This window comes from Crotalus tigris, unplaced genomic scaffold (genome assembly GCF_016545835.1).
Source record: "Crotalus tigris isolate CLP2741 ecotype Arizona unplaced genomic scaffold, ASM1654583v1 scf7180000017939.2460400, whole genome shotgun sequence".
NCBI classification, from domain to species: Eukaryota; Metazoa; Chordata; class Lepidosauria; order Squamata; family Viperidae; genus Crotalus; species Crotalus tigris.
In genome coordinates, this window is record NW_024096731.1 from 1,518,205 (window position 1) to 1,538,259 (window position 20,055).

Consider the following 20,055-nt stretch of genomic DNA (forward strand, 5'->3'; position numbering starts at 1 on the left):
AGCCTAGATTATCCACTTTTGTTTCTATTATCAGATAAATTATTGATTTCCTTTCATTACAGTGGTAATAAAGACGCAGGAAAATCTAGACTATCTGATCTTTCCCCTAGTTTATTTCTTGCTCATTTCTTAATTGTACTAATTTTGGACTAACTTCATTACATGACATATTAATGCTGTCATCTTCTCCTGAGAATTCAAATGTCAAAGTGTCAGTCTATAGAAGCACCAAAAAAAAAAAAAAATAGCAAATCTGGACAAATGTTGTAAACACTTTGGTTAATCTTATCTCTGTGTGTATGAGTATGTATTATTTCTACTACTGCTACCATCCCATATTAGAGATTATTTCTGTTTGGCTCAGTGAAGCAAACTTAGATGAAAACTAAACGGATTGGTACAAAACAGATTTTTGCATCTAGGAAAAAACAGCCATGCAAATAACCAAAATAATCCTGTGTCATTTTTCAGATAATAATGAACACTGCCAAAAAGCATCTCTACTGTGCAGCCTAAGAGACTTACCTGTTAATTGAACTAACGCTGGGCACTGTGTCATTATCACACACTCTTTCTGCTAAAAGTCTGTCCCTGATCTCCCAAGCAAACATGGTGGGGTTTTGGCGTTTATATTCTGCAATTTTTTCTACTACTTTGGGCGTGGCAACCTTTGGCTTTGATCCTCCAATAACTCCAGGCTTAATGCTTCCAGTCTCATAATACCTGGGGTGAAATGCAGAAGAAAGAAAAAGTTAGGTTTAGAAAGCATTCTAATTATAAGCTCTCCTCCCACATCCAATAAATGATAAGAAGTTAAGAGCGGCACAAATTAGGTTCTAGCATTTTCAGTAGGAATATATTAACCCATCTTTACTGTATTACAATCCCTGATACTAATATATTCTTTCCTTCTCTTAGATTTGACATTATATGTTATTTAAAGGTAATAACTATAATAATGTTGCATGCATTTTTTTTGCCAGCAATTAAAACTGCACGAGTTAAAAGGTCACGCTTGAATTTAAAATAATCTCAAAAACTGTATTATTAATCTGTAACAAAACTAAATCAAACCAATATTTCGACAGTGCTGTGTTTATAGGAAATTGTCAAAGACATGATACAGCCATAAAGTGTTAAAATAGCATCATGAAAAAAAATGCATGAACCTAGTGACTATGGGATACTGCAATGGTCATAAATCATTTTTTTCTCTGCCACTGTAAATTCGAACAGCCATTAAACAAACTTGTAAGTGGAGAATTATGTATATACAATAGTGACTGAATTTCAGTATACACTTTGTGGAATGAATTTTCACCTCTATTGTTAGAGATTAATCTTTTTTTGCTTGTACTATCTATCTGAGGTCTAATAAGTTGTTAAACAAAAAAGCAGAATACTGAAATGAAAGTCGACTACAGTCTTTCCTGAATGGTCCCCTCCAAATATGTTGCATTTGATCTCCATTTGGTTTGGCCTATTCACTGGGAATTCTGGAATTGAAATCCAATATATCTGAACCTCATCTTTTTGGGGGAACAATTATCCAAAAAATGTAAGGTTTGTGCAGAATCCTAAGGAAAAGGTTCCCATTCAATATCCCTGCTATTTCCATTAGCTTTTTAAAGAAATGGCCTGTTGTTCGGTTATAGTTTTAGTGTTTATACCTAATAAGAATTATTAATTTATTAATTCAATTAATCAATTGTTAGGGCTTGTCAGTTGCCAAGATACTCAAGGCAGCCCTTGAATAAGAAATAAGAACTTTTAGATGCCTTTAGAGAATAATTTTCCTGCTTTGACTTTAATCTTGTTGAACTAAAAAAAGTTCATTTTAAACCAATGTATTCTCTTCAAACCCAATAGAAGTCAATCAGATTTAATGCAGGCATTTTTCATATCACTCCAGATTTATGAAATGGAACTTTTAAAATATAAAATGTTTCATTTCCTGCCGTAGGTTTTGCTGATTAATAACATATTGTTGCATCTCAGTTTTGGTCACATTTGGCACTATGAGAATTCTGGAAACAGTTGACAATGTTTAAGAGCTAGGTACCATTTTAGAATGACATTAGACATTATCTTTTAAGGCACCTCAGAATTATTAAACTATATTCTCACTCTTGGGGTGCTGAAAGTGAGAAAAATTGGTTGCCAAAAGAAAGTGAGTTAAACCAGAGATGGAATGTGTCTTAACTGGTCTGACATTTTGTTGCCTGGGTATACAGCAAGTAGCATCACCCATGCAGGAAAACAAGGTACATGATACCCAAAGTCAGTCAAATTGCACCATTAGCATGAGGCAGAAAATCCATAAACATCTCTCCCCAACGGCAGCAGTAAAAATACAATAATAGCAGATTAATAACAATTGGCCCTCTTTGTGATACTTGACTTTTGGTCCTTAAATTGGCTGCTTTAAGGAACTCAGTGACAGGCAGGCCTATTTAAACCATTAGCCAGTGCTGTTACACTACTGAAAGGAAGACGGTTTGGACCTGATCTGAGATCAGCCATTAACAATGCATTACATTGTTTTTAAAAATTTAAGTAAATGAGATCAGATCATTGGGGTTTGATTTTTTTTTTTTTTATCCTAATGTCATGATACCAGTCTTGCCTTGGAGCAAGTAATGATTAATATTTACTTTGTGCATGACAAGAATACAAACTGAACTCTTTGACAAATGAATATACAGTTGAAGAAAACTATAGCTTTCCAATCCTGGCTTGACCATAAAAATGACAAAATAGGCTTGTATTCAGATTGTGGTTACTTCTGGAATTCATCATGCTGTCCATTTACATGTACCTTCTATGATAATATTCTCAAGCACTACTGACCACAGATTCATAACTCTTATCAAATTATTAATGTGATATAGTTTATATTTCCAACTATTTCTTTTGCACCATGGTTAAATTTCAAAGTTGTAAATTAAAAAATATTAGTTCCCAAGATGGAATCCAACTTCATATATGTCTGGCTTCTCTTATTTTTTTAGATGCACACATAGAGAAGAAAAGAGTGTCTTCCAATTATACTGACATTTTATGAACTGTAATTATTACTTATGAAAATAATGAGCTATGAAATTTCAATTTGACAACTTAAGTGACAAAGCTCCAGAACCTGATTCTTAATTCCAGAATAATGAATATACCTCTAAAGACAAATCTATTCTGAAACATTGAAACTATTACGTGTTCTTTCTGACCTGTTTATTTGTTTCAGTCATTGATACCAATAAAAATGGTTATCTAGTCTTCCGAAAGAATTGAAGAAAGGATAATAAAGCAGGATAGCACAAAACCAACTGCTGCCATTAAGAAATAGGACTTAACATTCCAGAAACATTAATGTTCTGGTCTACTATAAAAAATAAAATATATGAAAATGTAATTGTACAATACTGCTGACATTCATTTTCATTGTATTTACCAGCTTGCCTCTTTTAAGAAATATAAATTGCATTGCAACTTTTAATGCTCAGTCTTAAGGCTATTTATTGAAAAGCAGTCCTGCTAAAATCAGCAGAATATTTCCAGAATAAATTATCTTTTAGAATTCAATGTTAGAATGCACACATACGAATGAAGTCGTATTTCTCCATATATAAACCTACAACCAATTGTGTTTCATTCTCTGAAACTTATATTATATTTATATCAAATAATTGCAAAGAAAAAAGATTCAAATTCTTTTATATTTATTGACCTCCTATATGTCTATTGTTGACTGGCAGCCAACACAGAGTACAGAGATAAATCACATTCATAGCTATATTTAATATGTTAAACGTCGTTTTAATATCAGTAGGAAAACTTTAGTCTCATAATTAAGAAACTTACATAATTAGATTAAAGAATAAGTGTTTAATGGATTATAATTTAGCAAAGTATTTAAAATAAAAGTTCTGCTCAAATTCATTAGAAATTGTACTTTTGGTTTATAGTACTAGGTACAGATCCTCACACCTGTGTGCTATGGCTAGCTAGTAAAGAGGAAGTAATAGAAGTGATTCAAAAAAAATGCCATGTGGAAAAAGTAGATAAAAAATTAACAGTTTTGTCTTGTACATATGTAGTAAAAAAATAATCAAATCCATTATGTTTATTTTTGTCATAGTTGCAAGTAGGTTCATGCATGATTGTTACATAGATGACCAAATGTTGACGTTTTCTAACTTTTGCAAATGTAAAAACCTATCTATGCAGACGACAGGAAAAAATGTATCCATCATACCTCAAACACTGACAAATTTTAGGATGAAAGATTTGTATTAGGCAAAAATATCACTAATGTAATGGAAATCAATGTGGTACATCTACAAACTACCTTTCATGAGAACATTTAACTAATTAGTTCTAATTTATTTTTCCCCTTATACCAATTTAATGTATCTATCCAATCTTATTAAATCAAGAAAAAACTCACTGAAGCATTATATTGATGTTCAAAATCATGATGCTGTCTCAGACATACCATTTCTCAATCTACATTTGTTTTACTGGAAGTTGTTCTCTTCATTTTTTAAAATAAACAGTGTTACTGTTGTTACATTGCTTAGATCAGAACAACAAAACTGAAGTATCATTAATACTATTACATTATTTGTATATGCAATTTGTCCTTATTTCCAATTTGATTTCATTGCAAATTAAAATACTGATATATATATATATAGATATATAGATATATAGATATATATATACGTATAGGATCCTATACGTTTGTGTTCCCTTTATTTTTTTGAGCAGTGCATATATATGTATATACATACATATATATATATATATATATATATATATATATATATATATATAATTCTGAAATTATCCATTTAGTAGGCGAAACCAGCACTTGCCTTTTCAAAATTAAAAATTGTTTTGCTCAGTACATCTCATAACCAAGAAAATTATTTGGATTGCAGTCTAAAACCTCGGTCAAAAGTATACTCAAATATTAAAGCCAGAAATACATGGATTTCAATTCATTTACTTGAGGCCAGTAGAATTATGGCTAATTAGCATGGATTGGGGATTGCAGAAAGAAAACAAGTTTCCTTTCACTAAATAGAAATTTCATACAATTTTTTAGGTGAGTTCAGAGGTTCGGTAGAAAGCTTAGGATACATGTTACCATAATCACAAACCCTTTTACATTCAAGAATATAACTATAAAGCATTTTCCAGCTACATTTTTCAACAATTCTTATTACTGGCTTAGTCGCCTTTTCACAAATTTGCTAACTGAATTGTTTCTTAGAATAACTCCAGCATGCATTATTTTCCTTTTTTTTTTCAGAATTGATCTGATTCACTTTGATCTGCTTTTACCTGCCAAGAATCTTGCTGACACAGCCATGGCTGACTCGTAATTGCCTGGAGATGTCGCAAGGTCGAACACCTTGATGGGCAAGTTCCACAATCCTTTGGCGAACAACATCAGGCAGCGGCCGACCATTCACAAAAACACCCCCTAATTGATTCACTCCTCCATGTCCTGAAAGATACGGGGTGAAATAAACAATACAAGCAGAGAAAAAAATATATATCTTTGAGACTGTTTAGAAAATGCTTTAAAAAGGCTTCCTGCAGCTATAGCTTCCCCTCTGCCATTAAGCATTGAATAACTTCTTCATAAGAGTTTGGGCATTTCTGAAATGCTGGTTATGGTTTATTTGCTCAGAGGAGGAGGAACAATGTTATTTACTAAAACCTAATTTGACACTGATAGCAATTTTACACTTGTGTAACTCTAATTACTTCAATAATTACCCAGGATTATGTGGCATGAGATTCAGGCCTCCAATTTGAGGGGGTGGGGAAAATCTCTCAAAAGTTATTTTTAGGCCAGCCTGGAACTCATCTGGCACCAAAAAATTATGAATGATAGCCATCAGATTTAAGGTGTAAATCTGAAGCTAAAATTCTTAGCATGCTTGTTTTAATGCCATTAAATTAAATCAGATTTACTTGCATGTAAATATGTTTACAGTAAGTGTGTCAGTCTAACTTTGATGGTAAATAAAGCCAAACTATGCTCATCTCTGGAGGAAATAGGGCCAAATTTAGAAAGGTGGCTCCATGGATGGGGCTTCCAAAAATATTCTGTTTTTCTTTCAATATCGTAGCTCACTTATTAATGCCCTATATGAATGACTGTGTGGTTGGAATAATTTCAGATTTACATATTTTACAATGCCTATGAAAATAGTAAGGCACTATATTGCATGGCTCAGCAAGACAGGATTATTATTTTTTTCCTATATGTACATTTTCACTATTTTTTAATGTTGAAACATCTGGTGTAAAATGGTTTCCAACTAGATAAATAGTAGCTAACTGGATAAAACCAATAAGCATGAAATGCAGTGCCATGGAATAGTGAGAAAATATAATTAACTCTGAAATTGTTCATCAGACAAACTATAATAAAGAAGTAGCAATGTTGAACACAAATAATTGCAGGAGCCAGCATTATTGGCAATACTGAATAAAGTAATTTCTCTATTTACAGAAGGCTTGAACCGAACACAATCTACTAACTCTGCATTAAATAAAAATCTTGTTAACTATATCATCCATGTTTATTAAACTCAACAAAGTTACTATTGATAAACCTGACAGGGTCTGTATGTATCTTCCAAAACTGATATATAGTGAAAGTCCATTATTACTTGTTAAAGATTAATTTGAATAAGTAAGGTTAACTGAAAAATGGTGTTTTGCCCTGGAACTGAAGTTTAGCAAGTTTTGTGTTTATTGTTTTGCTTGAATTATTAATATTTTATTTGATCTTTAGAACATTGTCTAAGGAAGGAAAGAAGGGGTAAACCAAATTAAAAGTATACTTTGATAGTTTGTTAAAATAACAGAATGTTCAGGTACTGTTTTTACTATCATTAACTATGACTCTGATATTAAGAGAATTATTGTTCATTCTCTTAGATGCACAGTTTAAAAATCCCTCAAAATTGCTATGTCTTTGCAAAGGGATCACCAATTTCAGCTCATAGAAATGCACTGAAATATAACATTTATGGATTTACAAACTTCATTAGAACTCCAGCAATTTGGAAAGAAATTAATTTATCAGTTAATATGGACTGTATATTACTCTGAACTGGAAGTGTGCATAAGTTCCAGTTTTGTAGGTGAAACAGTTCATTGTCAAGGGAATCAATCTAGAGTTAGTGAAACTGCATCTCTTGGACTAGTTAAATAAGGCAAGGTAGGAAAGCTTTCCTCTAGCTTTCCAAAGCTAACAGACTTGCAGCCAGTAATATATTGCATTATTGCTGCAATGTATCAAAATATATGTAAATATAAGAGAAACAGGATAGGAAGTGGAGGAAGGGGGAGAGAAAGAGAGAAGCATAAAAACAGAGAGAAAATCCATTATATCTTGAGGTAGAACTTTCATTAAGGCTAGGGGGTGCTTTAATAATTCTACAATAATTGCAGTTCCTCTAAACAGCTCAGTCAGATCTGTTAATAAAAGATAGTAAACTGCTGCTGAACTGCTTAAAACTCAGCCAGTATTTGTGGGGTTTCAGCAGTTTTATATATTGTATGGAATTGTAGCCTAGCTGAATAAATCCGCAAAGCTCTATCTATGCTGAGATTTGCAGAAGCAAGTATAAAAGCTGAATTTCCAGAATTGCATATCTTAACTTTACCTTTATGGAAAAATAAGAAAATAAACTAAGGAGCACAACCCTAGACTAATGATAGTCAAATCAATGACCAAGTCTAAAAAAGCTGACATTCATACATAACCATACAATCCAGGGTACTTGATGTGTGTGGTGTGTGTATATCAAAAGGATTGTTACTCTAGCTTCCCAAACTCAGTCTGGTTTCAATAATTGAGGGAGGGAGGGAGGAGGGAAGGAGGGAAGGAAGGAAGGAAGGAAGGAAGGAAGGAAGGAAGGAAGGAAGGAAGGAAGGAAGGAAGGAAGGAGTCACTCTGAAAGAAGAGAGCAGAAAAGAATGCCAAGGAACTAAAACAAAACAAAAACACTATTGTCAGAGCTTCCTCTATTTTTTCCCATGAGCTGAATCTGCAGTTGCTCTCTGACATTAAAGGATAAAAATGCAAGTAGTGGCAAAAATATCTGCAAGCAAGCACAGGTAGATATGCTCTTCCAGAATTTGTGTGATTCTGAGCTCCAGATTTACACCGCTCATCTTTTTGCTGAAGAAGTATTTGGGATGGCAAGGGAATTACTAGTTCCAATAAAAAGAAACTCCCATCATCAGTGGGAGCTTTCCCTATAATCCTTTCCTATTATTACACAGAAATTCTCTCTTAGCAGATAAATGTCTTCAGTATTTAAAAGTAACACAGGGAGTGGAAAGAGGGGAAAAAAGATTTGATAGGTCAAACCTTCCTTGCTTTTAAGGAAGTAGCCCAGCACTTGAGAAAGAAGGCTAGAAGACATGAGGTGGGGGAATGTAGCTTACATTTCAACATGCAAGATAATCCAATCCAACTCAGTTGCATACAATGAAAATGGTTTCACTTCTATGAACAATTGATTTGTCCCAGAAAGAAAATCAGCTTGAACACTTGCAGGAACGAATTAGCTACTCCAAAAACTTCCACAGAAGAATCTGTGGGGCATGTGCTAGTGCTGCAGTGTGCCTGAGTGTGTGTGTGTGTGTCTGTGTGTGTAATTTTTTTTCAGGGTGTTAGGTTAGGTGCCACACAACATATTGGTGGTAGACAAAGATTTGTGTTGATTTTTTAAATGCTTAAAAGTTAAAGTGCTTAAAAATTACCTAATGCTCACATTATATATGCTTAATCAGTATGTATAGCTGAAGATATTGATATGAACATACAGTCATCTCTAAGATTAATATTTGTAACTTGTGCTTTTTTGGATCATTATCTTGTTAGTTAAATAATCTCCAAGACCCCAAGAAAAGATCACTGCAAAGGCATTAAAGAGGCCAGTTGTTCTTTGAGCCTTAAATTGTTTGAGTATATACATATAAACGCTGAAGTCCCTCTTGAAGGGTGAATACTGGAATGAGTGTCTACCGGGATGTGTGTGTGTGTGTGTGTGTGTGTGTGTGTGTGTGTGTGTATGAGTGAAAAATGAGTATATGTATTGTTTTGACACACTTCCATACTTTCCATAATTCTTAACACTCTTCTGCCTGTCTAGTCCAGTTTAGACAAGAAATTTTAGACATTTTGATCACTTGCAGAGTTCATCCTCAAGATTTTCCTGCTGTTATAAAATTCAGCTGACTCAGCACGTGATAATAGCAAACAAACAGCTTGATCTGTCTACTGAAAAATACCAAATTATTTCAATTTTTCCAAGCATTTCAGTTTCCCCCCCCCCAAAAAAAAACAAATATATGATAGGCGAGCAGAATTTACGTTTTGTTGGTGGTGAAAGCCGAAAGTGGATGTAACTGAGAGTCTGATTTGGAAACTCAACAACTCTTGGTATTTTGAGCAAACCATCACAGGGCAAGTCAACCGCAACCAAAATGTTGATGAAAGAACTAGCCCTAACAGATGAAGGAGGAGGACCTTAGAAAGATTATTAAAAGAGGTTTAAGATCTCTTTTCCTCATTGCTGACAACCGCCTAAGCTCTGCCCTGCTAACTGAAAAAAAAAACACGTTAGTTTTCCAGCTAATTCGTCTAGTAACTCCGGTGTGCAGAACGGCTGTTTACTGGCTTTCTTCATAGAGCAGGTCGAGGCGAGGCATTATGCCAAAAAGATCCACAGAGGGGGAAACGGACAGCCGAACGCCCCAGGAATCTCGTCTAAGATTCTTCTTCTATGGACAAGATGCTGCTAAATGGAGCCTTTCGCCAGACCTTTTGCTCTGATGCTTTTGATGGGGAGGAGGAGGAGGAGGAGGAGGAGGAGGAGGAGGAGGAGGAGGAGGAGGAGGAGGAGGAGGAGGAGGAGGAGGAGGAGGAGAAGGAGAAGGAGAAGGAGAAGGAGAAGGAGGAGAAGGAGAAGGAGAAGGAGAAGGAGAAGGAGAAGGAGAAGGAGAAGGAGAAGGAGAAGCCCTTAGATTTGTTTTTCCCGCAAAATCAAATACGTGCCGCGGTTGCCTCTGCCTTAACTCTGACCGGGAGCGAGATTTTTTTTTTTCCCCGAAGATTGCCGGGGGCTTTTGCGCGTGACTTTTAAAGCGGGCGTGTGCGTGTTTCCTTTACAAGCAGTTGCCCCTTGTTTAAAGGGTTCAGATCAAACGCTCTCTTCACTTCCAGGGAGTTGTTAGTAGGAGACAGGCGGAAGAGAGGGCAAACCTTTATCCGGAAGACTACGGTTGGTTTTAAAGCCAGCTTTTTCTGCAGTAAATCGTTTCTTTTAGAGACGGGGTTAGTATGTCTAGGGAGTTGCCGGGACGTTTCTGCGCCTCCTATTATTTTTAAGCGTTTTCTGACAAGGAACTCAACGTGGCAATGCTGTACAGTCAACGACTACATGCCGCGTTTTCATCCCCTACCTGCCACTTTTGGAAAAAACAACAACTTGCTATTTCTCCCCTACACACGCGGGGAGAGAAAGGAGATATTTAAATAACTACCATGAATGCATTGGGGTTGGGAGGGGGGGAAAGAAGTATAAAACTCAGTTTGGATTGGATGCTCTTTCCCCATCCCCCCCTCAACTGACACACACGCTTTTTCCGGTTTGTTTTTGTTGCCCTTACATTCCTGCAGAAGATATCGATTTATCATTGTTTAGGTTAATGGAGGATCCTTCCCCCCCCCCCGCAGCTTGTGCACTCACCCTCTCTTCAAGTTAACACAAAGGAATTTCCTGAGGGGAGGGAATGGCAGGCAGTGGGAACATTTCTGTCCCCATATTTTAAATAGGAAAATGATATTTCCCTACAGTTAAGATGCCTCTCATAAAATCCCCAAATCCTTTTTGGTTCTGTTTGGTTTCGGACAAGCATTTCCTACATTTTCAGCCACTGCCACCCAAGTAGTTATCTCTCCTCTGAAGGTGAATTATGGTACACAGTCGCCAACAGTTTCACATTTGAGTTCTCTGTCTTGTGCTTACTCTGTGTACCCAATGAGGAAGCACGGAATGGTTTCGTGGAGCAAACAATTAGGCAGACAAATAGACAACACAAAAGAACAGTTGTCTTCCTCAAAAGCCTGCTATAGATAAGAGAAACGTGTTTGATTCTCTTCCTTGAAATCTCTGGATCTAATCCAGCGTTTAACTCACCGTGAGAGACGGTGTCATTTCTCATAACCCTGTGTTAATGAAAAATCTCCTTCCAACCTTCTCAGGCAAAGCGAATCCCAAGCAAATATATTATCCACGGCCGCTAACAGCCGAGTCCAAACATATAAGGCTATTTTTAAAACACGCCATTTGTTGTTACCGTGAGAAGGAGAAGCAGCAGCTTTAGCAGCTCTCGTCGCTTTAGAGCCCACGCTCAGGAAACATCAACAATTTTGCACACTTTTTGGTTTAAAGTGCTTGATGTATTCAGGAATATTTCAAAGATTTCTTAGAAGGGCATTCAACTCAGCTGGACCGTAGTAACCCTATCTACTAGCATTAATTTGAAATATCTTTTTTTTCCCATTATATCCATGCAGGCGGACTAATTAAGAAAAATATACATATTCCAGCTGAGCGACTTGAACTTTGTAAGAGGGCGAGAGCCGGAGAAAGAGCAGCAATGGGCAGACACAAAGAATCGAAATGTAGGGAAGAAAAATAAAAAATATGTTGAATGGGGGGGGGAGAAGAAAGGGAAAGGAAACACAGGGTATAGGGAAGGCTCCTGCATTTGTTCAAATAGTACTAAGTACAAAGGTAGCTGTACAAATGTAAGGTTGATTTGAAATCAGTGCGACTTACTTGCCGGCAGATATCTTTAACTTGCCCCGGATCTCTTTTCTTGCTCTAACAATAATTAATCTGGCTGGAGATATTTTTAAGGCCGCCAGGTCCTAGAACCCGCGAATGAGTTTTTTTTAAAAAAAAAAATTAAATCAATGTAAACCCACTCTGGTCGAAGTCCCCCAGATGGGTAGAGGAGGAGGAGTTACAGCGCACGTTTAAGTTTAAACCCTCCCATGGAAATCAACTGAGCTTTGCAGCCTTCGCCTTTGACCGGATCGTGTCCTCAATAACGCTGCATTACTTAAAGGGCAGCGGTGTGCCGCGGTTTACGCGAGAAGAGGGTGCGCGAGGCGTTTTGGTTTGGGTGCGGTTTAGTTCGGGTTGGTTTCTAAACTCCTTGGAAATCGCCTGGGGAATAAGCCGCAGTTGGAGAAGGAGGATGCGAGCTGCCCGCGCGGCCGGCTCCAGCCTCCTGAGCTGGCTCGGAGGAGCCGGTCCAACGCCGCTGTGCCTCCTCTCCAGTGATGCCCAAAGGTGTCTCAGCTCCAGCAGCCTTCCCTCTTCCCTCCCTCCCTCCTTTCCACTCTCTCTCTCTCTCTCTCTCTCTCTCTCTCCCTCTCTCCCCTTTCTCTTTCTCTTTCTCCCTCCCATTTCAATAAACAAATACTCCGGGCTTGTGGGGAGCGCGGCGAAGGCACGGCGGCCAGCTTGGTGCCGAAAGGCAGAGGGGGGAGAAAAAAAAACCCGGAACCAGCCGCCTCTACTTACTATGCATCGCTGCAAACGGGTCGTGCTTACAGTGTATTTCCATCTGGGCTGGCGATCCAGGCTGCTCGAGGCAAGCTGAGCCGGTGGGATTTTTGTTTTCGCTTTCAGAGCAGGTTAAGTTACACTCCTTAGGATCACTTGTCTTGCCCGGGGACTGGGCGCTTTATTTACAAGTGTTGCTTGTAATAAATGTGTTCCTTTTTAAAAATAAAAATAAAAAAAGGAAAGGGGGGGGGCAAAAAGAAAAGAAAAGCCCGAAAGACACGGCGGGATTTCAGAGACAAAATCTCTCTCCAAGCTAAGAGCAAAGAACCACAAAAATCCTCGGGGAAGTTATTCCTTTCATACGGAAGGGGCTTGGGGGGGGACTCGGGTTGTCTGGGCGCCACCGGCAAGGCTGGCTGGCTTGAATCTTCGTCGTCCCCCCCTTTTACCCCTTCCGAGCTCGACCGTCCCCCACCCCAAAAGATCGTCTCCGGTTAGTTTCTCTGCTCGGGGGCAGCAGCGGCGCCTTTATTCCCCCCGCCTCCAGAAGGAGAGAGCCATGGATCCGGTCTTGTGGTCGGAGGGAAGACCCTCCCCGGGAAGAGCCCAGCCAACGGAGATCTTCCACGGCGAAGCAAGAGAGACAGGCAGGGGCCGAGCACCTGCAAAGCAGCTATTCCCAAGCTTTATCCCGGGTGGGGTGGGTGGTAGGGAGGGGAGTCACTTTTCAGTATTCATTCATCCATCCATCTTTCTTTCTTTTCCTTTCTTTCGGACGAGAATCAGAGTGGCGTCTCCGGCGAAGGCAAGGCTAGCTTAGGGGACGAGGAAAATGCCCTGGGTCAGTCTTTGTTTGAGGAGTGGCGGTGGATTGCCGGGCATGTACGGCTCTCCCCTCCCCTCCCCTTCCTCCTTCGCCTTCTCTTCTTTCCCCTGCCCGGCTTGCAGCCCCGGCCGGAGGCGATCAGCTCAGCCGAGCCTCAGAAGAGAGCCGAGGAAGAGAGGCGGTTTCTTTCCCGAAGTGGAGGCGGGCTGTGGATAACTGCCTCCCAACCCGGCGGGGGTCCCAAGTCTGGAAGAAAAAAAAAGGGAGGCAAAGTCCGTTTGGCCCCGCCACCTCTGCTTGTTGGAGGGCAGGGGCTAGGAGCGCCGTGGCAGAAGAAGTTGGCGGGAAGTTGCGCTTGGAGAGACGCCAAAGGAGACGAGGAGAAACCGGCGGCGGCGGCGGCAACAGCAGCAGCAGCAGCAGCAGCAGCACAAGCGTGCCAGCGGCATCCCCGCCGCGCGAGAGAGAGAGCGCGAAGGAGGGAGAGAGGCGTGTTTTGCTTGTGGCGCGCGCCACGCTTTCTACCTCACGCGCCTTTCCGCTCGCGCTTAAAGTTTGCCTCTCTCTCCCCTCCGGCAGCCAGTGCGGGGCTCCCCGCTGCCCGGCAGCGCGCGCGTCTACGCGCGCCTAAGCGCGCGCCCCGGCCTCGGCTGGCGGAGGGTGCTTCCCCTCACCCGGCGCGGAAAGAGAAGCCGGCGAGCAGGTAGAGACCGGCCGGCTCCGACTTGTCTACATGTGTGGGTGAGTGGGTGGGTGGGTGCGCGCTCGCTCATATGTCTCCACCTGGCCGGTTAACGCGTGAGGGTGGCGCCAAATGACCTCCTCCCCCCCCCGAGCGGGCGGGCACACGGGGGCGCGCACGCGCGCAGCCCCCACCCCCCACCCCACGCATCCGCGCGCGCACACGCACACACACACACACACACACACACACACACCTGGGCACTCAATACCCCAGGGCGCCTCCCGAATCCCTGCAGTTGCTTTGGTTCCCTCGCGCGGTTAGTTCGGCCCGCCTCTTTCAGAGAGTAAGAAAGCGCTTCCCGGGAGCAGCTTTCAGGACCGGCGGCATGTGGACAGCGGCTGCGGGGGTTCTTTGGCGGCAGGGGAGCAGGAAGTAGGGCGGGAGGAGAGCCGCGGCCTCCGGGCTGGCCCGTCACTCAGTGCCTCGGCCTCCAATCAGAAAAGTAAAGTTACGGCCCCGCGCGCATTGGCTGCGGGGTTGGGGGACGCCGGGGAGAGGGCGAGCGGTGGAGGCGGCCCCTGATTAGCCAGCGGCGGAGCAATCAGGGACGGCTTGAGGCGGAGCCCGCGAGCGGGGAGGATTCATTGACAAACTAGAGGGAGCGCGGCTCGTCTCTCTGGGTGCGTGGATGTGTGGTTGTTGCGCGCGCGTGCACCGAACCCCTATCCTGTCGGTTCGTGGCGGGGGGTGGGGTGGAGGGAAACGCAACTGGCATGGGTTGTGCATCGAGCGATAAAGACAACGACAGCCCTGCTTTATGCTGTATAGGGGGAGAAAATGGGAGAGGGGGCAGATTATTCCCAAGTGGCCATGCTGAGGATTGCAACCCTGAAACGGGATGCCACGCGTGTTCACTTGGAAGTAAGTGTCACTGGGTATAACAGACCGATCCCCAAAGATTGTGGCTTCTCGGTGCAACACTGGGAACGGGCACACAACTAGTACGTAGGAAGAGTGGTGTGTATAAAGATGCACGCTCCATCTGCTGGGAAGCGGAGAAGGGTTTGGCGGCAGCGATAGGAACACCCTGGTGCTTGCCCCAATCACATCGGGGAAATCTAGTTAGTCGGAGCCACGTACTTTCCACGCCAATGGGCTCTCCTAGATGAATCTAAGGAGCCTGGTCTTTTTTTTTTTTTTTTAATCCCACGCGCCCAACAGAAAGCTGTTCATTAACCTTTTAATGCGTTCAATAGTAAGTCAACAAGGGTAGAACAACCACGATTAACGCTAACGTGCAATGCATAGGTGAATATGGCCTTAGAAACCGACCCGCGCCGCTGAACTGCCTGCCTGCAGAAGAATGTGTCGTGACTGGTGTGCTCTCGGTGAAAAGAAAAAATAGGATCCTGTGCTTGGGATCCCAAGCGCTTTGAGTGAAGACGATGGGGCTGCGTTCGGAGTGAACCTCATCATATTCTAAGCCCGGCAAGCGCACGTGTGAACGGAGAGGCCCGCTCGCACATGAGAGCGTGTTACTGCTGCTGCTGCTGCTGCTGCGCCTTTTTTTTTTTAACCAGGAGATGAAGATCTTCACTCTCGATCCGTTCTGGATTTGCGTTTCTTCGGTTCCCAAGAAAGAGCGACGCCTGTGAACCTTCTGGTGGGCTCCAGATTCCGGGCCGTGGAAGATGCAGAGAGTTCTACCGGAAGATTTGGCTTTGGGGACTTGAAGTGGTTTACTTTATCCCGGGGCTGGAAAGTTATTTTGCAAGCCCCCCAAGCCCTTCGTTATTTTCGGCTGATTCATCCGACCTCCTTGATTTTTGTCCTGGACTTGCCCTCAGCTGGCCAGAAGGCCGGCCTCCCGCGCATTTTCAGGCTGCTGTAGCCGCTGAACTGGGGCGCCGAGGCGGAGAGGACGATGTAAATGCCCAGGATACAGGAACGGGCTTGCAGAATTGTCTCTTGAATCTGGTTACCGAACTCCTACTCCTCAAATAATGAAAGAAAATTCAATCCGATTTCCATATATATATATATTACATTCTGCTTTTCAATTAAAAAAAAGATGGGGACCCAAATGATTTTGGGGATTTTTAAACATCATCTGACTATTGTTTCTCAAAAGGACACCTATATAACAAGGCGGACCGAAGTGCTCTTTTTATAAAGTAGGCCTCAAAATGAAAAAAAAAAAAAAAAACCCGAGATTAAGTGTATGAAATAGAAGGTATGGTCCTTCTACGTAGTAGGCTGGCTTTTTAGAACCAGCACTGAACTCCTGGCTAAAAGCTGCTCTAACCCGTTTCCTTTCCTTCCTAAAATATATAAACCAGAGAGAATTTCTGCTACAGGACAGAGGCGAATATCCTTATTTCTGGATCACCGCAGATTATGGAAGATGTGAGCAGCTTCCCTTAACAGTTGCTACTATTATTAACCTCTGCATTGGTCCATGTATGCTCTCGGATATGCATGTATGTGTATGTGCGCCCGTATGAAGCCAAGCGAAGAATCTTGCCTTCAAGGCGGCTGGTATCTCGGGAGAGAGACATGATGGTTTAGGCAAGAAATAAGTCTACCTGCAAGCAAAAAGCAATAATTGCTCGTTCGACAGCGTCAGAAACCGGCTTCCGGGGTTGAAGTCTTTTGAACGAACCGACTTCCAAGGAGGGGAACTTCAGATAAAAGCAGTGTTAGGCTTATATACATAAATACATACATTTGATAAAAGGCGCTTGATATTGTCATGAGAAGACCGTGAATACAATTCAGAGGCAGACATTTTCTTCCAGCTGTAACTAAAACCATTACAGGACTCTGATTTAATAACCCATCTAGAGAGAAATCCTGGCAGCCACGTGATTCCAAAAATCGCGCTGTTGGCGCCTATATCCCTGTCACGTGTCCAAATTCTACCTGTACAGAATATTGACAGGAGCGTTATTTATCTGGAAGGTGTGCTTCCCTTCGTGCTCACGCCTTTACACAAGCCTTGAGCCAACCAAGAGTGCCAGACTACTGTGTGGAAGACACTATAAATTTAGGCTTTCTCAGAGCACCGTAGTTAAGTCGAACTGGACAAGTTAGAGGCCTGTTTGAGGAAGGAGTCACCGTGAATCGCTCCCTTCCCCCCCCCCCCGCCGCTTCTTTCGAATAATTACCAATTGGCTTGGTCAGATCAGCCACAACTCACTGAAGTCAAGCAAAGAAAACACCAACAGATGCTGAGGAAGGTGGATCTATCTGTTGGTACACAGAGGTTCTCCTTGATTCAGAAGGCGCTTTACACACATAAGGGCACACACCCTCCTCCCAGGACTTTCTCCAGCAGCTGTTAGGTGGGCGCCTCGGCAGGGCTTCTTAGCAGATAATCCGCGGCTGGATTTCTTGGCCCGTCCCTCTGCACGCAGCCTGGTATCCTCGCCAAAACACCTCTGAAAAAACAACCTCCTAAACGAGGATTCGCCGGGGCCAACCGAAGCCGCGAGAGAAGCCGCCCAGCAAAGCCTCCCAAACAAACCCAGCGGTAGCCAGTATCCTACCTGAGGCTCTTGGGCGAGCTGGTGGGCGATAATTCGGTCAAGCGGGCAGGAAGAAAATCTCAGAGAAAAGAAATGGGCCCGGCCTGCGTGCCAGTCATTGCCTGCCTTCCCCTCCTTTTGGCTGGGCTTCCACCCGGGGAAGGCCGCGCCACGGGATGCCAGCCCTGGAACTAAGAGCTTAAATAGACCTATCAACCTACACATTACCCCAAAGAAGCGCCCGTCTGTCCCTACCTAGTTAGATGGCTCTTTACTACTGGGGTGACTGACCAACCAGCCAACTAAGAAAGCGCTTCTCCTGCTGTCCACCTCCTGCTGAGTGGCGGATCCCTAAGGTCTCCTGGCTAAGAGCTTGCTGGACATGCTGTGCCTCCGGATTGAGGTCAGCCCCCGCCACACCGACCCGCGAGGGCCGGGCGGCTCTGACGCCCCCCCCCTTCCTCTCAGGGTTGGCTTCCTCGACTCCTTGTTTCCAGAAGGAGTGTCTCCGCCAGACAGGCTTTAATCGCCCCGTGGGGTTGGCCACTGGCCAGGGAAGGACTGGTGGTGTGGATGGGGGGGGGGAATCAAGCTGCCTTTCTCAACGGCGCCTAATCTGAGAGCGACCTCAAGGGAAAGTGGGCGACGAGCGGCTGTTTGCTTCCCTAAAGAACAGCGCCGCGCGTCTCTTCGCTCTCGTTCCCCGCCGCCACTCCTTGCGGAGACTCTCCCGAACGCTGTTGGACGTCTGAAGAATCCTGAGGAAGTCAAGTCCCTTGGAGTTCCAAAGGCAACCTTCCGAACCGGCCTTGCAAGGCGCACCCTCTTCAGATGCTTCCTGGCCAGGAGGCTGAGGGGATGGCCCTTGCAGCCCTGCTCCCTGAAGAGGGTCAGCTGGGGAGGGGGAGGCTAATCTTGCGCGCCTTTCGGATTGCAGCCCCGAAGGAACTTGCCTTAGGCGGCAAAAGACCACGTCTTTAGGGAAGGAGAAAGCTGGGAAGGGGAAAGGAGGGGGCGATTCTTGGAGCCCGGAGAACAGTTACTGCTTACAACACTGTATTTGTTTCGGAGGGATGTCAGTGCAAGGCCTGGAAACGGTTAGGAAAGAGTTCTGGGAGTTGGTTGGATCCTGTTTTAGATGTTTGCCTTTATTCCTAGAGAAGACTGCAGAATGCACCTCTAAGACAGATCTATCGCGCTTGGAGAGTAGACCTCGGACTGATGTTATTTACAAATAAGGACAATGCCTTTCTTTCGGGATCATCATCATCATCATTATCATCATCCACATATTATTAGGCACAAGCAAATAGAATAGAATGGCATCCGCATATTAACATATATAATAACTTTAGACACTTGTAGTTTAAACCCAGAAAGACATTTTCATCTCCCATCAAAATCGCCCTGGACGGTATGGTTCTTTTGGAATGGTATGTGGTATTTTAAGATTCATATTTCCCCCTTATTCCTCTCATTTTCTTTCCCATTCACCAGGGAGATCAAAGAGTACCTGGGAACTTCCGAATTTCAAACCTTCCAGTGATTATTCTTGTGAACCTTTTCCAATTCTGGCGTTGGAATCCTTGTTTCTCACATGTGTGTTAAATCAATCAATTAAACGGGTCCTCACTGTGCATACCTGATCTCCAAACCTTGTTTGTTTTTTAAGGAGTTGGCTGAGTCACAGGCAATATGGCTTTAAAGTGGTGGGTGGAAAATAAGGAAAGAAAATGTTTTTAAAACGGCCCCTTGAGTTTACAATATAATGTAATATGCAAATATAATGCATGCAACATAATATATGTTTCTTCTTCTCAGCTAAGCTCCGCTAAGGAAACACGGATGAAATTCTGTTACACATTCTAGGCTGATGTTTAGAAAAACTGGCGCCAATCTCTTCAGGTCACAGCAGATTTGAGGGTCCTGCAAAATGGCAACAGAGTTGCATTTGAAAGGTCTGCCCTGGACAAGTTGTTTTAGAAGACCCCCAAATGTTGAAACGAAGGAGGTCAATGCTGTCCTCCTACTTCACACACAAACAGGCAACCCCCCCTTACTGTGACATCTGAAAAATCCTCCCCCCTCCCCACCCTGCCTTTAGATTAAAAATGTCGAGGAGGATGTTTTTCAATGGCCAGGACAAAGAATGAAGGGCATCTCCACAAAGAAAAGGAAACGTCTCTGAGAGCCATCTTTCAGCTCCATAGTAACTCCAGCCCACGTTGGCGGAGGGCTTTCAGAAGAGACATCCGCTCTCAAGGCCAGACCTTGGAGGAGGCCCCTTTCTGTGGCCACATCCCATCTGAGGGCCCCTCCAGGCAAGCAGGGCCTTAAACGCTCCAGGATGGCTTTTGTAGCAAGAGACTGAGGATCTGGGCCTGCTTGGTAAGGCCT

At 42.8% G+C, this 20,055-nt stretch overlaps 1 protein-coding gene across 4 annotated transcripts in view; it reads right to left on the reverse strand.

The window, feature by feature from the left end:
- The window catches only part of PAX5 (paired box 5), a 254,936-nt gene that overhangs the window by 221,883 nt on the left and 12,998 nt on the right, over positions 1 to 20,055 (reverse strand). For 2 of the 4 annotated variants that reach the window (XM_039344815.1, XM_039344813.1), the window contains exons 1-3: positions 12,636 to 14,006; positions 5,347 to 5,512; positions 526 to 723 (exon numbers count right to left, since the gene is read on the reverse strand). In XM_039344815.1, the coding sequence (XP_039200749.1) occupies positions 526 to 723; positions 5,347 to 5,512; positions 12,636 to 12,678 (407 nt within the window). In that variant the 5' untranslated portion in view covers positions 12,679 to 14,006. Of the gene's footprint in view, positions 1 to 525; positions 724 to 5,346; positions 5,513 to 12,635; positions 14,007 to 20,055 lie in introns of those variants that run through there. The other 2 variants (XM_039344814.1, XM_039344812.1) reach the window with 1 other exon arrangement.